This window comes from Berkeleyomyces rouxiae, assembly GCF_048999995.1.
Source record: "Berkeleyomyces rouxiae strain 22BRR77 chromosome Unknown BrBRR77_ptg000002l, whole genome shotgun sequence".
Classification (NCBI taxonomy): domain Eukaryota; kingdom Fungi; phylum Ascomycota; class Sordariomycetes; order Microascales; family Ceratocystidaceae; genus Berkeleyomyces; species Berkeleyomyces rouxiae.
Window position 1 is genome coordinate 1,465,829 of NW_027396492.1, and position 15,165 is coordinate 1,480,993.

Consider the following 15,165-nt stretch of genomic DNA (forward strand, 5'->3'; position numbering starts at 1 on the left):
TAGCTTCCCTGCAACGAAAGCTTCCCAAAGGGATCGTGAAGATTGCCAAAAGAACCCTTGAAGCTTGCGAGTTGCACCATTTGTATCTCATCAGCCGCTCCATTGTTTTCTTTTTTCGCCTGTTTCTCTGTAATTTCTTCTTTTCTGCCGTCTCACGTCGCCCAAGAACTTGCATTTAGGCCTTGGGCGCCCTATCATCTTCTGCCTCGGCTGGTCTCTTGGATGGATCTCGTGATAGTTGTTCTCAAGACATTCGAGCATCATTTTCATCACTCGTTTACCCTCGGCCCTGCCCCGGACCCGACAATCTGGCTGTATAGGGCCCAAACTTTTATCGACAATCTCTCGGTGTCCCTGCCCCCCGGCTATCCCTCTTCTCTATACATCCGTCATCACGGCCCCGACAAAATACCACCACACATATACCCCCGTCCTCCGATCACATCATGGCTGTCAACAACGCAGCCGATATCCAGCCCGATGACATGAAGCCTTTGACCATCACGGCCGACGACGAACTTGATGAATTCGGCCTTCCTATCCGCAAAGTCAGGATAAAAAAGAAGCGGACTGCCCCTCTTTCTCCGCGGCCCCCTGTTGTGAAACCCTCTTCAAGTACCGGCACCGAGTCTGCCCAGCCCACGCCTTCAGCCACACCCAAACCTCCAGAGGAAAGGCCGTCTGCTGCCCAGTTGAATCCCCCACAACCAGAGCCTGCGGATGGTGCAGCCGAGGCTGAGAGCAAGTCATCACTTGATGTGGCACCCACAAAGTCGCAAGATGCGCCAAAGGCAGCACCGGAACACTCAATAAACACATTTCCTGCCTCCACGAGTATAACATTAAACGAACCCAAGGTGCCGGGGAAATGCTCGCCAGAATCCCCGACCGATGACACCCGCCCAGATCCCATCAAAACTGACAGTGATTTTAAGACTTCCGAGTCTACTAAATCAAGCCCCTCTGCCGACCCTAATACCGCCGAATCTTCCGAACCAGAGCCTATTACAGACTCTAAGACTACCGAATCTCTCGAACCGGGGCCTATTCCCGACCCCAAGACTACCGATTCCCCCGAACCGGTCCTTGCCCATTCGCGAAACACTAGTACAGTCAGCCATCACGTCGACCACTCTCGAACCACAAGCGTTATGAGTCCAACTGTTGCCATCTCTGAATACTCACACCAAGCTATACTCTCCGCCCCCAAGGAGGAGAAGAAGGAGACTGACGATGATTCTGCGTGGCAGGAAATGCCTGCCTATGCATCCTATGATATGTATGACGACGAAGACAAATTGGTAGCTCGCGAGCGTGACGTGACCGCTGATGAGACATACGGATACGCAGGGTTGGGAGGCGCGGGCAAGGGCTACACGCGCGTAGATATGGACGATGACGCCGACTCTACCACCAGCATGGACGAAAACACAAAGTACCTGTTTCGCGATGTTAAAAGCACTGCTGTTACAGCCGAAGAAGATGATCAGCGCGATGCTTTGTCGCAGATGCAAGCTACCAAGGACCTGCTCACCGAGGGCCAGCGTGTAGCTTATGTCGGTGTTGTTCGTCTGGAAATCTTCCGTATGGTCACTGAGCTCGAGGTGCGCCTGCGTCTATGTGGCGGCTGGAGGGCGAAGCGTACCGTCAATACCGCCGTTGAGCACAACAAAATGTGGGCGCAAAAAACCATGATCCGCCTCTATTCGCACATGGACATCAACCCCGATGAGCAGATTATGATTGAGCAGCTGGCTGAACACGGCGTCGTCCCGGCGGACCTTGTGCCGGCGCTGATGGCTAATTCCCGCGTCAATAACCCAATGGCCGAAACTCCTTCCAGCCCGCCACCGACTCCCGGTGAAAAGAGCACCCGCCCTAGTACTGCATCTACAACTACAGATTCCGAGGCTCCTGCCGGTATACCGCCGCCATATGAAGCACACACTGGTGAGGACATGCCGAATGTACAAACACCCTCCCAGCTGCCAACCACCAAGAAGATTGACATTGACCTCCGGTGGACTGTTCTTTGCGATCTCTTCTTGCTACTGATTGCAGACTCGGTCTATGATGGCCGATCACGTGCTCTTCTAGAGCGTGTTGGCAAGCATATGGAAGTGTCGTGGCTGGACATTTGCCGCTTCGAGAAGCGCGTGACCGATGCACTGGAGATGCAACAGGCGGCTGAAAAGGAGAACTGGAATGAAGATGAGCATTTGGAACATCGCCGCAAAATGGACCAGACACGGCGTTATCTCATGATGGGTCTCGCTACAGTCGGCGGCGGTCTCGTCATCGGTCTCTCGGCCGGTCTGCTGGCTCCCGTCATTGGCGCAGGTTTGGCGGCCGGCTTCACCACTATTGGCGTTGGTGGAACAAGTAGTTTTCTGGCTGGTGCTGGTGGTGCTGCCATCATTACCTCGTCTGCAGCAGCATCTGGAAGTGTTATTGGTGGTAGAGCAGCTGGCCGCCGTACTGGCGCTGTTAAGACCTTTGAGTACCGGCCTCTGCATAACAATAAGCGTGTAAATCTGATCGTCACAGTGTCAGGTTGGATGACGGGCAAGGTCGATGACGTCAGACTGCCTTTTAGCACCGTCGACTCGGTCATGGGTGACATTTATTCCGTCCTATGGGAGCCTGAGATGCTGAAGAGCATGGGTGACACCATCAATATTCTAGCGACAGAGGTAAGCTCTCGCAGAAGCAAACACGGCCCGGCCGCAGTGAGTGATAGTACTAACAGTTTTGTTCTTCCTTCTCTTAGGCTCTTACGCAGGGCCTCCAGCAGGTGTTGGGGAGTACCATTCTGATAAGTTTGATGGCGGCTCTCCAGCTTCCTGTAGTTTTGACGAAACTGGCCTATCTAATTGACAATCCTTGGGCCGTTTCTCTTGACCGTGCGACCTCTGCTGGCCTGATCTTGGCTGACTCGCTTATAGACCGTAGTTTGGGTACGCGTCCCGTGACCTTGGTCGGCTACTCACTGGGCTCGCGTGTCATTTTTTCGTGTCTCCAAGAGCTAGCTAAAAAGGGCGCCTATGGGCTTGTGCAGAATGTCTACCTATTCGGCTCGCCCATGGTGGTGAAGAAGGACGAGTACCTTGCTGTGCGGTCAGTAGTGTCTGGACACTTCCTCAATGGCTACAACCGCAACGACTGGATTCTGGGGTACCTCTTTCGTCTCACCAGCGGTGGAATTAGCCGCGTTGCCGGACTAACTGAGATCACTGATGTCCCTGGCGTAGACAACTTTGACTGCACCGACTATGTTTCTGGCCACATGCAGTATCGTACGGCTATGCCACGCTTGCTACGCGAAAATGGATGGCTTGTGGAAAGTGACGATTTTACTGAAATTGAAGATCCTGATCCTGAGAACCACCAAGAGCGTCAGCGTGAGCTAATCAACGAAATCGAAGAGGCTCGCAGGGAGCTTGAGCGAGAGGGGAAACAAGAGCAGGCCAAGTCTGGCTTTAGCTTTTGGAAGCGCAAAAAGCAGCTCGAGCGTGCCGAATGGGAGGTCTACGAGGACAAGGCCAAAAAGGCCGACAACACTGGAACTGGAACCCCAGCCACAGGCACAGCTTCACCAGACCCAAACCGCAACAGCGGTGTACTCTTCGATGTCGAAGCCATCCGCGCCGAGCTCGCCCAGGACAAGAACGATATTAGCAAGCCCGGAGCCGGCGGCGTCAAAATCGTCGACATCCGCCCGCCCCCGGCCTCCATCGGCCGCAATGACTCGCTACATGCACCACACGGCAGTGTTGACATATCCAATACGTACTCCCCAGCACGCTCTCCCAGCGGCACTTTAGCCTTCCCATCGCCGTCGCCATCCCCCGGCCTCTCAGCGCCATACGAATCCACCCCGGCCTACGTCTCGCCGTCTGTCAAGAAAGACCCCTATGGTTTCGAACCGTACCAGGAGGACGAGATCGAAATGACATTCGACACCTCTTTCACTGAGCCTGCACCGCCGCCGCCGCCTCTACCTGAAAAGGATCCGAGCTACGAGGCTCGCAAGTCGCCTGGCCTGACACTCCCAATCGCTGGGCTTGATGGCACCGCGTCGGGATTCACGTCGCCTGGCTTCGCGCCATCGCCGTCACCGGCTGCCGATAAGCAGCTACAGACTGACTGGGCTCCTGCATCTACATCTACAACCACAGTGGCAGCGGGAGCAACGATCCCAACTATTTCATTGGCGGATCCATGGGCCAACTACGATGACGACGACGATGCTGAGTTTGGTAAGGAACAGGAGATTTCTATGACGTTTGCGTAGAAAGTCCTGTCTGCCAGACCGACGCGGAATGAATGTGGTTGAGCATAGGTTGGGTTGGGGCTGGATCTGGGGAGGGGAAAGAGTGGATGGAGGCAGCGGTGAGTATGAGTAAGTGCGCTGCGTGAATGTGCTGAATGTGTTAATGACTGGACCAATGATCAATGGGCGCTTGTGAAGATGTTTTTCTTGGAGTACTTTTTGTTTTTTTCTCCCCTTGGGTTGTATGTGGGCTTTGATTTCCCTTGCTTGCTGGCGTGTTGCATTCCATTTAGGCGTTGTCTCTTTTTCTTTCATGTAACTGCTCCTTGGATACTTGTTGCTTTCTTTGTCCAATTTAACTATAACAACATCTCGCCCCCGTCTTGCTGCTCTGGTTGCCGCCTGCGCAATTCCTTTAGAGTATATCTTGATATCATGAGGTCCGTATATTGTCATATATTATATTTCGTCATTAACTCTTCATGTCCTGATACCAAGCATCCGTGGCACAAGGCCTGCAAACTAAACAACTAGTACCACGCAACACTATAGACAGGATACTTGTCTTTTTTTGTTATCCCACTACACTGTTCACACCCATAGTCTCGACACGGTTCACCAGCTTCTTGACGCTAGTCCACTCCTCGGCGCGCAGGTCCTCCTTACCTCCCAGCCCACCACCGACCTCAAACACAGTGACAGTTCCGTCGATGCCACCGGTTGCCACGCGCTTGCCATCCGTCTTCTCCCACGCGAGCTTGTTCAGGCTCTTACTGAGCATGGACCGGCCGTCCTTGCGCGGGCTGGGCGATATGCGCGCGACAGGCTCCTCGGTTTCGACCGTAATGTCCCAGAGCTCAAGCCAGCCAGCGCCATCAACAAGCCCAAACACGCCGGGCTTGAGCGGCGACCAGCGCGCGTCGTAGACGACGTCCTCGCGCACAAAGTCGACCAGCGGCGTCATGTGGCCGTCGGCGGCCGCCGCGGCGGTGCTCGTGGCGGCGGGCGCACGCACGCGCCACAGCTTGACGCTCCAGTCGAGCGACGACGAGAGCACCAGGTCGCCGAGATCGACGGGACCGCGCGCAGGGTGGAAGTCGACGGACATGACGGGCGCGTGGTGCCCGCGGTAGCTGACGCCGGTCTCAATGCCGGCCTTGGCGCCCGCACGGTCGTACCGATGGCACGGGTAGATGGCGCCTTCTTCAGTGCCGACAAGGAAAAAGGTCGGGTCTGCCTGCGGGAAGGCCAGGCAGGCGGGCGCTACTTCATCCAGCTTGGCTGGTGAGGGGAGCTTGAGCTCCAGAAGTTCCTGGGGCTGGGCGAAAACGTCCATGCTCCAGGCGCATGCTACGCCGTCGGTTGAGCATGAGATGATGTTGTTAGCGTTTTGTGTGCCGACAATGTCAACTGAGTACACGGGATGCGTGTGTCCGTGGCCAGTCAGCGGTGTCTTTTGCACTGGCGCGGCCTTGGCTCGCGTGTCCCAGAGCAAGACCTGACCACTGTATGAGCCGCCGATAATGAGGTTGGGATGGAAGGGCGAAAACTTGGCGGTGAGCACATCTGACTGGGCGTGGAAGACAAACTCGGGCCGGTCGTGCAGGTGCATATTCCAGACCTGCACGAGGCCATCGGGGTCGTTGGGCGCAGTCGGGTTTTTGGTATAGGACGCTAAAAACAACTCGGGGAACTTGGGCGACCAGTCGATGCCGCTTACCATGCGCTTTTTGCTCCAGCGCTCGTCGTAAAACTGGGCGACTTCCTTGACCTTGTGTCGTCCTTTTCCGCCCGTGTTTCCGCTGCCATCATCCTCCTCGTCTACGTCTTGCCCTTGCAGCGCATAGTCCATCAGAATGTCATACTCTTGATCCAGCGCCCGCTCAATTACTTTTGACGAGCGCTCAACAAAGTCCAGGAACTCTTCGGAGCCCATGACGGCATCCAGTTCTTCGGAGCTCAGAGCGCGCGCGGGGAAGTTGGTTGAGGTTGGGCCGTCGGCGGAGCTCATTTGGCCGTCGTTCAGAAGCTGCTGGGCGGCCTTGAGCTCCTGCTCAATCTCGCGGCGAATGTTTTGCCGGAGCTCTTCTTCACGCTCCCTTTCGCGCCGGCTAAGGCGCTGTTTGCTGGGCGACATCATCATGGAACTGTATTCCTCTGCGTCTGAGAATGCGACCGAGTGGCCACGACTCCGTCCATTCACCGGGCCTGTGCCCACGCCGGTTGAAATAGGACCTGTCCATTCCTCGGTTGTCTGCACAGCCTTGCTATAGGTAACCACCTCCTTTGCGGCATCGTGGGCTTGCTGCGGCTCCATTTCGTAGACAGTGGTTAGAGGTGCAGTGGTAAGCACTGGCACCGTCGTCGCGATACTGGTCAGAGTGGCAAAGTCGGAAGCCTCGGTGCTCAGATCCCCAGCACTTAGCACGCTGTTAGGTCTGCTGCCCCTGAGAGTCAGTGACATGGGGGTAGAGCCGCCGGGAGCGGAGTGAGGGCCGGCACGGCCTTCGCCGACTAGACTGTTGATGAGTGAATCGATATCGCGGCGGGAGTCAGCACGGCTCGACGTTGCCGGCGATCCAAGCTAGAAAGAGTATCAGGGTTAGCAGGGAGAACGACAGCGGAAAAATGGATAGAGACTGGGAGACTTGCGTCGCTGGACCCAATGCTCTGGCGGGAAGACGATGCCTGGCTGGCCCGCAGCTCCCGCTGGCGCTTGAGCTCGGCCAGCTTGGCCTTTTTCTGCATAATCTCATCGCGTCGTTGTTGCATGGTTATTGCGGCGCGGTGGTGATGGGGGTGGGTGGTGATCGAAAGGAGACGCGGGGCCAAGATGTGGTTGGCTCTAGTCACGGCGAAGCCAGTTCAAGGGTAGTGCTGGTATCGTGGGCGGCGTGACGGAGATCGGCATGCAGAGCCAACAGTAGAGCGGGCCAACAGAAAAGAACCCCTGGATGGGCGGGCGATGTTGTGATTCGGAGGTTGGTTGCGCGGGCTTCGCAGAGTGCTTGGCCGATGGTGATGGAGCTTTGCCCAGGCGATGGTGTCGGCGTCACAAGCAAGCGGAAGCCGTCAGGAAAACGGCGTTTTTGGTTGCAGCGTGGGGAGCACGGTCGGCGCGGCGGATTCAGGACGGAAGTTTAGAGCGGGAGAGCGTCTTCGTCGGCGGCAGCAATCGTGCCAAATCGAGAGCGAGGGTGTCGATACTGTCGCAAAACGGGTGCCAATGGCGTCTGGTATTGGGTTGTTCGGCCATGTTAAGCTGGGCTTTGTGCTAATGGGGCTCTCTGGAGTACAGCTTGGCCAGGGCCCCACGGCTAGAGCTTGGGTCTATCGTTGACGTAACCCTTGACAGGAGTAGAATAGGGTATAAGCGCACGTGATGCACAAGCTACCGGCTGATTTCCGGATATCCAAGTGCCGTGTCGTTTACTTTTGGTCCCACTTCACTCTCTGAACCTTGGCCGACACCCAATGCCACAACCCAGGCCAAAAGTACCCATCGAGCAAAAACTGCGATCTTTCCCGAATCCTGCCCATTGCCAGTTTTTCTGGTCTCGCGGCCCCTTCAAACAAGGCCGGCAGAAAATGCCAGCCAGCGGATCCTCACTCAATCTTGCATCTCCCAGCCAAACTTTCCTTCCCCGCCTCCAGTTTCCTCCTCTCGGACCGGGCCAATTGGACTCTCCTCGCGTCGTGTCTGCTGCTATTTGCCAAAGAGCTACCGTTGCTCTTTTTTTTTTTCTTCCTGTGTGCCTTTGCGCCTTTGCTTAGTTCCGCCCGCGTCCTAATTCCCGAAAACCCTTCACAATGTCTTCAGCGACTACGCTTAATGTACGCCGTCAACCCGGAAACCCCGACCCATTACACCATCCGCCCATTGATAGTCACTCAGTAAATTCATTGTCCAGGCCGAGGTGGCCCAGGATCTGGGAATGGCCGGCTACCTGTAGACTCCGGTCTGCCCCTAGAGTGCTGTGTGTCAGCCGGGTATCCGGCCAACCGTCCCAGCCAGCCGGCACCCGTGAACCTGGATGCGCCTGAGATCTGCTATATCATGCGCTCCAGAGCCAATTTCTCGACGCTCGCTCCAGGACCATCTCAGCCTCGACTTGCTGTGACTATGCACTCGCAGTTATCCCGTGACCATCTTAGCTAACCATGGCTGCGTCTGTTCCATCTAGGTCCTGCGGTGGTCCGCCCTTACCTTTGGTGTCTTCTACGGCTTCACCCACCAGCGTGCGATAAGATCCGAGGAAAAGGCCTCTGCTGCCAAGCACGAGTATGAGCACAAGGAGAGCTTGATAGCCAAGGCCAAGTCCGAGTACGCGAAGAGCAAGAACCCCGCTCCCGCAAGCTCGCAGTGTATGTTGCCTGCCTACCCCAGACCAATCTCACCTTCTATCTCCATGGCATTGCCGCTCTGTTCTATACTAACAATTGACCACAGCTGTCGACTTTACCGACCCCAAATTCGATTTCGAGGCCTTCTTTAACAACATGGCTAAGGCGTAAACTAGTCAAAATGTATAATCCTACTGTTCGAAGACTTGCCCGTTTCCCCCCGATACCTTGTTTTCTCTCCTTCGTCTTCCTCTTTTGAACGACAACCATACACCATTCCAGTTTCCGACCTGTAACGGCAGACTTCTTTTTTCTTTTTCCCGCTGCCAGCCTGAGCCATGCCACGACTTCACCCTTTTCCTCACTCAGCTGGCGTGGGCCCTTTGGGAATGCTTTGATGGAGAAAACTATGTTTGGCTGAATGGGACATGCAATCCGAATACTGGACAACTCTATCATCCTCGAACCTTCGCCATATCCAACTACAAATGCTTTCTAGGCGAGTAGACGACGTGTCTGAGAAATGTGGTTCTGAGCCATTCGTTCAATCCGTCAACGAACTGCACTTTTTTTTTTTTTCACTCAATGCAAGCCCCGGCTTTCGGTTCAAGTGGCATAGACAAGAGCTGCGCGACTGATCGGCTTTGTACTGCCGTAAGCAGCTATCAGTCCGGGCACACGAGAACCCGGCCTCGACAGAGAGCCTACGCAGCCAACTTGGAGCCTGTTGCATCAATGCGATCAGGACCTCGAGCAACAGCCATCCTCTTATCTTGTTGCCATCTCTTATCCATGCCGCCATGTGTGTCGTATCCAGTCTCTATTTGTTTTTCCCGCAGAGCTTTCCTTGTTTCCACCCCTCCGTTGCCTTGCCCACAACATCCCTCTTCTTCTGCTGTTGTCTTACTTCTTCATCCCTCAGTCTCCTGTGTACAATATAAGCCTTAGACCTACTAAAAGCCGGGTTGATTTGAAACTGCATGGTGAGTGTGTGAGTGCTGGTAGTAGAGTGAGTGAGTGAAGTGTAGTTCATGGTGACGACAGTGGCATTGAGCAGAAACTAGGGTCTACAACCCTTGCCGCTTAATTCCCGGCAGAACCCAGCACCGACCCCTGTGCGACCAGAATTGGCCCCTGTCATTGGCCAGTGCTCTCAGAAGCTTACATGCTGTCCTCAGTCGAACCTGCGCGGCCAACTACGAGTTCCAGAAGACAGGGAAGCTAGGGACCAGCAGGTCGTGTACCGGTACTTGTAGGCACATACACTGGTCGCGCTCTTGTTGTGTACGGGTACCTAGAGCAGTTGAAGCCGCGCAGCCACAAGCCGCAAGCTTTCTTTCTCATTTCCTGATCGTCCAACGTCTGGTCTGGCCTTTCCTTTCCCCTTTGCCCCATCATCACCTTTTGCCTGGCTTGAGCTGCACTACAGGCGCAGACTAAAGAATTTACCAGGACGACTCCAGCCTGATCATTGCTCCGCGATACGCTCCGCTTCCGACTCCCTCCTCTCCGCACTCGAGTGCTGCATTGCGTGGCCTTGGACAAGTTTGGCGAGAGCTGGGTTCTCTTGCCTCACGACACTCTATATACATATCCAGACACCCGGCCCGGCCGATATCTCCAGACGCCGGCGAACAAGCTCTCAGCGCTCTCTCCCGCCGTCACTCCCTTGTTGCTTCGCCATGGCTGCCAAATCCGCGCCGCTGATCGAGAGCGGCAAGCTCAATGTCGACGACAAGCAGAAGTGGCTGTTCCGAGCCGTGATTCTGGCCCTGATTTCCGGCGCTGCTGTCAGCAGCCGTCTCTTCTCCGTGATCCGTACGCCATGTGCCTGCCCCTGGCCCCGTGAGCGAATGACCCGCTAACATTGTGCTGTTGTCTTCCAGGTTTCGAGAGTATCATCCATGAGTGTCAGTTCTCCCCCTCTCGCCTCTGCGCCCGTCCGCCATGCGCCTGCTGAAATCCGTCCTGCTGACGTCGTCTCTAACATCTGCTTCTCCCTCCAGTCGATCCGTGGTTCAACTTCCGTGCTACCAAGTACCTTGTTGCTAATGGCTTCTACAACTTCTGGGACTGGTTTGATGACCGCACCTGGCACCCTCTTGGCCGTGTCACCGGTGGCACCCTCTACCCTGGCCTGATGGTCACCAGCGGCGTCATCTACCACGCCCTGCGCACGCTGACTGTCCCCATCGATATCCGCAACATCTGCGTTCTGCTTGCCCCGGCCTGCTCCGGCCTGACCGCCATTGCTACCTATCTGCTGACCAACGAGATGACCACCTCGCCCTCGGCTGGTCTCCTGGCTGCCGCCTTCATGGGAATCGCCCCCGGCTACATTTCCCGTTCTGTTGCTGGCTCCTACGATAACGAGGCCATTGCCATCTTCCTGTTGGTCTTCACCTTTTACCTGTGGATCAAGTCTCTCAAGGCTGGCTCGATGCTCTGGGGTGCGCTCTGCGCCCTGTCCTACGGCTACATGGTGGCTTCGTGGGGTGGTTATGCCTTCATTACCTGCTTGCTGCCCCTGCACTCTTTTGTGCTGATTCTCATGGGCCGCTACAGCAACCGCCTGTATGTTGCGTACTCGACTTGGTACGCCCTAGGCACTATTGCTAGCATGCAGATTCCTTTTGTTGGTTTTCTTCCTGTGCGCACTAGCGAGCACATGCCTGCTCTCGGTAAATATCCCCATTGTGCCATTTATGAACAAGTTTCTTTCTTCTAACAGTACTTAGGAATCTTCGGCTTCATTCAGTTCATTGGCTTCATTCAATATGTGCGCTCTGCCATCTCTGGACGCCAGTTCCAGACCTTCCTGCTGACCCTGGTTGGTGTAACCTTTGTTTTGGGCATCGGTGCCCTAGTTGGTCTGACATCGCTTGGCTACATTGCCCCCTGGAACGGTCGTTTCTACTCTCTGTGGGACACCGGCTATGCCAAGATTCACATCCCCATCATTGCTTCCGTCTCTGAGCACCAGCCTACTGCTTGGCCCGCCTTCTTCTTTGACCTGAACATGCTGATTTGGCTGTTCCCTGCTGGTGTTTACATGTGCTTCCAGAAGCTGGAGGACCAGCATGTCTTTGTTATTGTCTACTCTCTGTTTGGCAGCTACTTTGCTGGTGTCATGGTCCGTCTGATGCTGACCCTTACTCCCATCGTCTGCGTTGCTGCTGCTCTAGCTTTGTCTCAGGTCCTGGATGCCTTCTTGACCACCGCGACTCCTCATCCTGATGCTGCTGCCCAGCAAGAGGCCGAGGCCAGCAAGAAGACCAACAAGGGTGGTCTCAGCTCTGTTAGAAAGCCCGTCGTTGGAGTTTACGACATGATTTCCAAGGTTATTGTTGCTGGTGCCATGACCACCTACCTGGTCATGTTTGTCATGCACTGCACCTGGGTCACCTCCAACGCCTACTCTTCGCCGTCAGTTGTGCTTGCCAGCCGCTTGCCCGATGGATCCCAGCACATCATTGACGACTACCGTGAGGCTTACCAGTGGCTGCGCCAAAACACTCCCCAGGATGCCAAGATTGCATCGTGGTGGGACTATGGCTACCAAATTGGTGGCATGGCTGACCGCCCCACGCTTGTCGACAACAACACCTGGAACAACACTCACATTGCCACTGTCGGCAAGGCCATGAGCTCCCGCGAGGAGGTCAGCTACCCTATTCTCCGCCAGCACGAGGTTGACTATGTGCTGGTCGTTTTCGGCGCTCTCCTGGGCTATTCCGGTGACGACATCAACAAGTTCTTGTGGATGGTTCGTATTGCTGAGGGTATCTGGCCTGAGGAGGTCAAGGAACGCGAATTCTTCACTCCCCGTGGTGAATACCGCGTTGACGCCGGTGCTACCGAGACCATGAAGAACAGTCTGATGTAAGTTGAGCTGTCATCCTAATCCTATAGATGCTAGACCCCTGTATACTAATCGCTCGCTTGCCCCCTCCCACCAGGTACAAGATGTCGTACTATAACTACCAGAACCTGTTCCCTCCGGGCCAGGCCCGCGACCGCGTGCGAAATGTTGCTCTTCCCGACAAGAGCCCCGAGCTCGACACCCTGGAGGAGGCCTTTACCAGTGAAAACTGGATCATCCGCATCTACAAGGTCAAGGACCTGGACAACGTGGGCAGAGACCCGCTTGCTGCTGCCGCATTTGAACGCGGCCGCAAGAAGAAGATCTCGACCAAGAAGGCTGCAAGAGCCCTGCGGATCGATTAAACGCACGCAGGCTAGCGAGAGAAAGAGAGAGACAGAGCATGAAACAAAGGGAAACAGAAGCACTATAAAATTTCTGATTCGTGGGGTCGTTCTTTTCTTGGCTCCGTGGCAAGCTAGTAGGGGGAGCGTCGGGGTTGGGTCGGGCCAAGCTTGTACCTTGAGCCACCGCCTCTTTTGTGTTCCCTCTGCTGGCTGAGAATCAGTGCGTCTTTTTTTTTTCTCGTTATATTGGGTCATTTTTTAACTAGAAATGTACAAATACAGTTGTGTTGTTTTTTCAATGTTTCGTCTTGCCGAGGTGGTTCACCTGTATGTGATGTATATATTTATCGATTGATTGTCCTGATCCCGTGATATATGACCCCGAAAGCAAATACCGCTCTGCCGTCTATTGCCCGTCATCATTTCCCTCTCTCTCTCTCTCTTTTTTTTCTTCTTCATTTGTTTTCTTGGGTTATTTGGTCTGGCTCTACCGCGTGTTGTGGATGTCAAGAACCAGAATGTCCTTGGCACCAACCTCGCTCAGCTCGTCCATGGCTGTCGCAATCTTCTTCTTCTCGACCATGACGCCGACGCTGATCCAGCCGTTGTCGCTGAGCGGGGTGACGGTGGGCGCGCGCTTTCCGGGCGTGATCTTGACAGCGGCCGCGAGCTGCGAGCTCTCAATGTTGTACTGGCACAGCACGTAGCGCTGGGCTGTGATGACACCGCTGATGCGCTTGGCAATCTTGTCCACGAGCTTCTCGTCCGACGGCTTGAGCGACTTGATCAGGATGGCTTGCGTGTCGACAACGGTGTCGATGGCGGTGAGGCCGGCGGCGCGCATGGTCTCGCCGGATTCTGGAAAATTGGTGTGTTAGAGATCCAAGGGTTGTCTGTTTTTCCATTGGAGGGACGGAGAATAGTCCTCAGCTTGGGGGTTTCCACTTACCAACCAGATCAACAATGCCGTCAGCTACGCCCAGGGCGCAGGCAGCCTCGACACTGCCGCCAATCTCAATGATCTTGGTTTTCAGCTCGCTGGGGTCGCAGTTTTCAAGCTTGGCAAAGTGCGCAGCAGCCAGATTGACGAAGCTGGTGCAGACAGTCTTGCCGACCAGGTCGCTAGTAGCCTTGTAGCTGCCCTTGACGGGCACCTGGACCTGCAGCTTGCACGAGCCGAAGCCGAGCGGCATGACAGTGACACAGCCGCCCACAGCCTCAGACGAGCCCTCGGCCGGGGTCTCGGCGGCGGCGACGGGAGTGCCGCTCAGCAGGGCCTCGGCGCGGCGGTGGGCGCGCATAGCGGCGTCGTGCTCGGCCACCTGGTCCCAGCCCGTGATGCCCAGGTCGACGCGGCCCTCGCCGACAAACGTCGGGATGTCGGCGGCCGGCAAGAAGACGAGCGCAATCGGGTGGTTCTTGACCAGGGCAATGTCCAGGCGGTGCTCGCGGCGGAACTGGATGTCAGCACCCTCCAAAAGGTTCAGGCAGGCCTGGTTCAGGCGGCCCTCTAGGTGCGGGAAACAGAGAGTGTTAGTTTCGGGCTGGTTGGGTCCACCGAGTCTTTGGTGAAAAGGAGTGTGGTCGGGCCGGTGGCTGCGCGGGCGGCGGAAAACTTACTCTTGGGGACTGCAAAGAGCAGGCGGCCCTCGAGGCTTGAATTGGCGTTAGTAACAGCGGACATGGTGGTTTTTGAATGATGCGCGTGGAGCTCCTGGCTGAGACTTTGTCGGCGTATTCTGGATTTGGGAAGCAGCTGCACAAGCGGCCAAACGGCATCCATATATGGATTACAGTATTGGGCACTCTACAGATCACTCATAGTGCCACCTGTAGACATAGACTCAAGCCACGGCCAATAGGAGCCCCCCGACGTGTTCATCACGGCCTGACTCACTGGTTAACCAGATCCATGGCGAATTCGGTGTGACCGTGGTAGCGAAAGCAGGCTGGGCGCAACAACAAAGACGGACAAAGACAGCGAGGTCTCTGGCGAATGAGCGATCGGGAAGAGTTGTTGGGATACGCTGAGAGTCTTTTTCAATGCGCGCGCGGCGGCGGGGGGGGGGGGGGGGGGGGGAAGCGAGCGAAGTAGCGGCGGGGTTCGCGCGGGGTGCAAGAGGGGCGGCGGAATTCGGTGGTCGTTTCTTCCGGAGTGGAGGAAGAGGCAGAGCCGAGACAAAAGTCAGAGCAAGATGTGCAAAGCTATGGCATATACAATCACAGAAGAGAAGTCAAAGGGCAGAGTGCAAAGCCAAAGTTCAAAGAAGCGCGGCCTAGGGCTCATGAAAGTGGGGCCAACAGTGAACCGCAGATTCTGAAGCGGGCGCTGAAAGGAT

The 15,165-nt window shown here is 55.6% G+C and overlaps 5 protein-coding genes across 5 annotated transcripts; 3 read left to right on the forward strand and 2 right to left on the reverse strand.

Annotated features, from left to right (window-relative positions):
* Positions 1-446: 446 nt before the first annotated feature.
* BROUX77_001958 (uncharacterized protein) lies at positions 447-4,294 on the forward strand (the record flags this gene model as incomplete). The annotated part of the gene is made up of 2 exons (XM_073746444.1): positions 447-2,693; positions 2,771-4,294. The coding sequence occupies 2 exons, from the start codon at positions 447-449 to the stop codon at positions 4,292-4,294; spliced, it is 3,771 nt and encodes a 1,256-aa protein (XP_073607040.1).
* A 553-nt stretch (positions 4,295-4,847) lies between these two features.
* Positions 4,848-7,045, reverse strand: BROUX77_001959 (uncharacterized protein; the record flags this gene model as incomplete). The annotated part of the gene is made up of 2 exons (XM_073746446.1): positions 4,848-6,857; positions 6,926-7,045. The coding sequence occupies 2 exons, from the start codon at positions 7,043-7,045 to the stop codon at positions 4,848-4,850; spliced, it is 2,130 nt and encodes a 709-aa protein (XP_073607041.1).
* A 1,038-nt stretch (positions 7,046-8,083) lies between these two features.
* Positions 8,084-8,788, forward strand: BROUX77_001960 (uncharacterized protein; the record flags this gene model as incomplete). Its single annotated transcript, XM_073746447.1, has 3 exons — positions 8,084-8,107; positions 8,458-8,638; positions 8,724-8,788. 3 exons carry the CDS (start codon positions 8,084-8,086, stop codon positions 8,786-8,788), a joined length of 270 nt encoding a protein of 89 aa, XP_073607042.1.
* Positions 8,789-10,299: 1,511 nt separating this feature from the next.
* On the forward strand, positions 10,300-12,844 carry BROUX77_001961 (uncharacterized protein; the record flags this gene model as incomplete). Its single annotated transcript, XM_073746448.1, has 5 exons — positions 10,300-10,435; positions 10,504-10,527; positions 10,624-11,298; positions 11,356-12,499; positions 12,577-12,844. 5 exons carry the CDS (start codon positions 10,300-10,302, stop codon positions 12,842-12,844), a joined length of 2,247 nt encoding a protein of 748 aa, XP_073607043.1.
* Positions 12,845-13,313: 469 nt separating this feature from the next.
* On the reverse strand, positions 13,314-14,510 carry BROUX77_001962 (uncharacterized protein; the record flags this gene model as incomplete). The annotated part of the gene is made up of 3 exons (XM_073746449.1): positions 13,314-13,684; positions 13,776-14,336; positions 14,447-14,510. The coding sequence occupies 3 exons, from the start codon at positions 14,508-14,510 to the stop codon at positions 13,314-13,316; spliced, it is 996 nt and encodes a 331-aa protein (XP_073607044.1).
* Between the last annotated feature and the right edge of the window lie 655 nt (positions 14,511-15,165).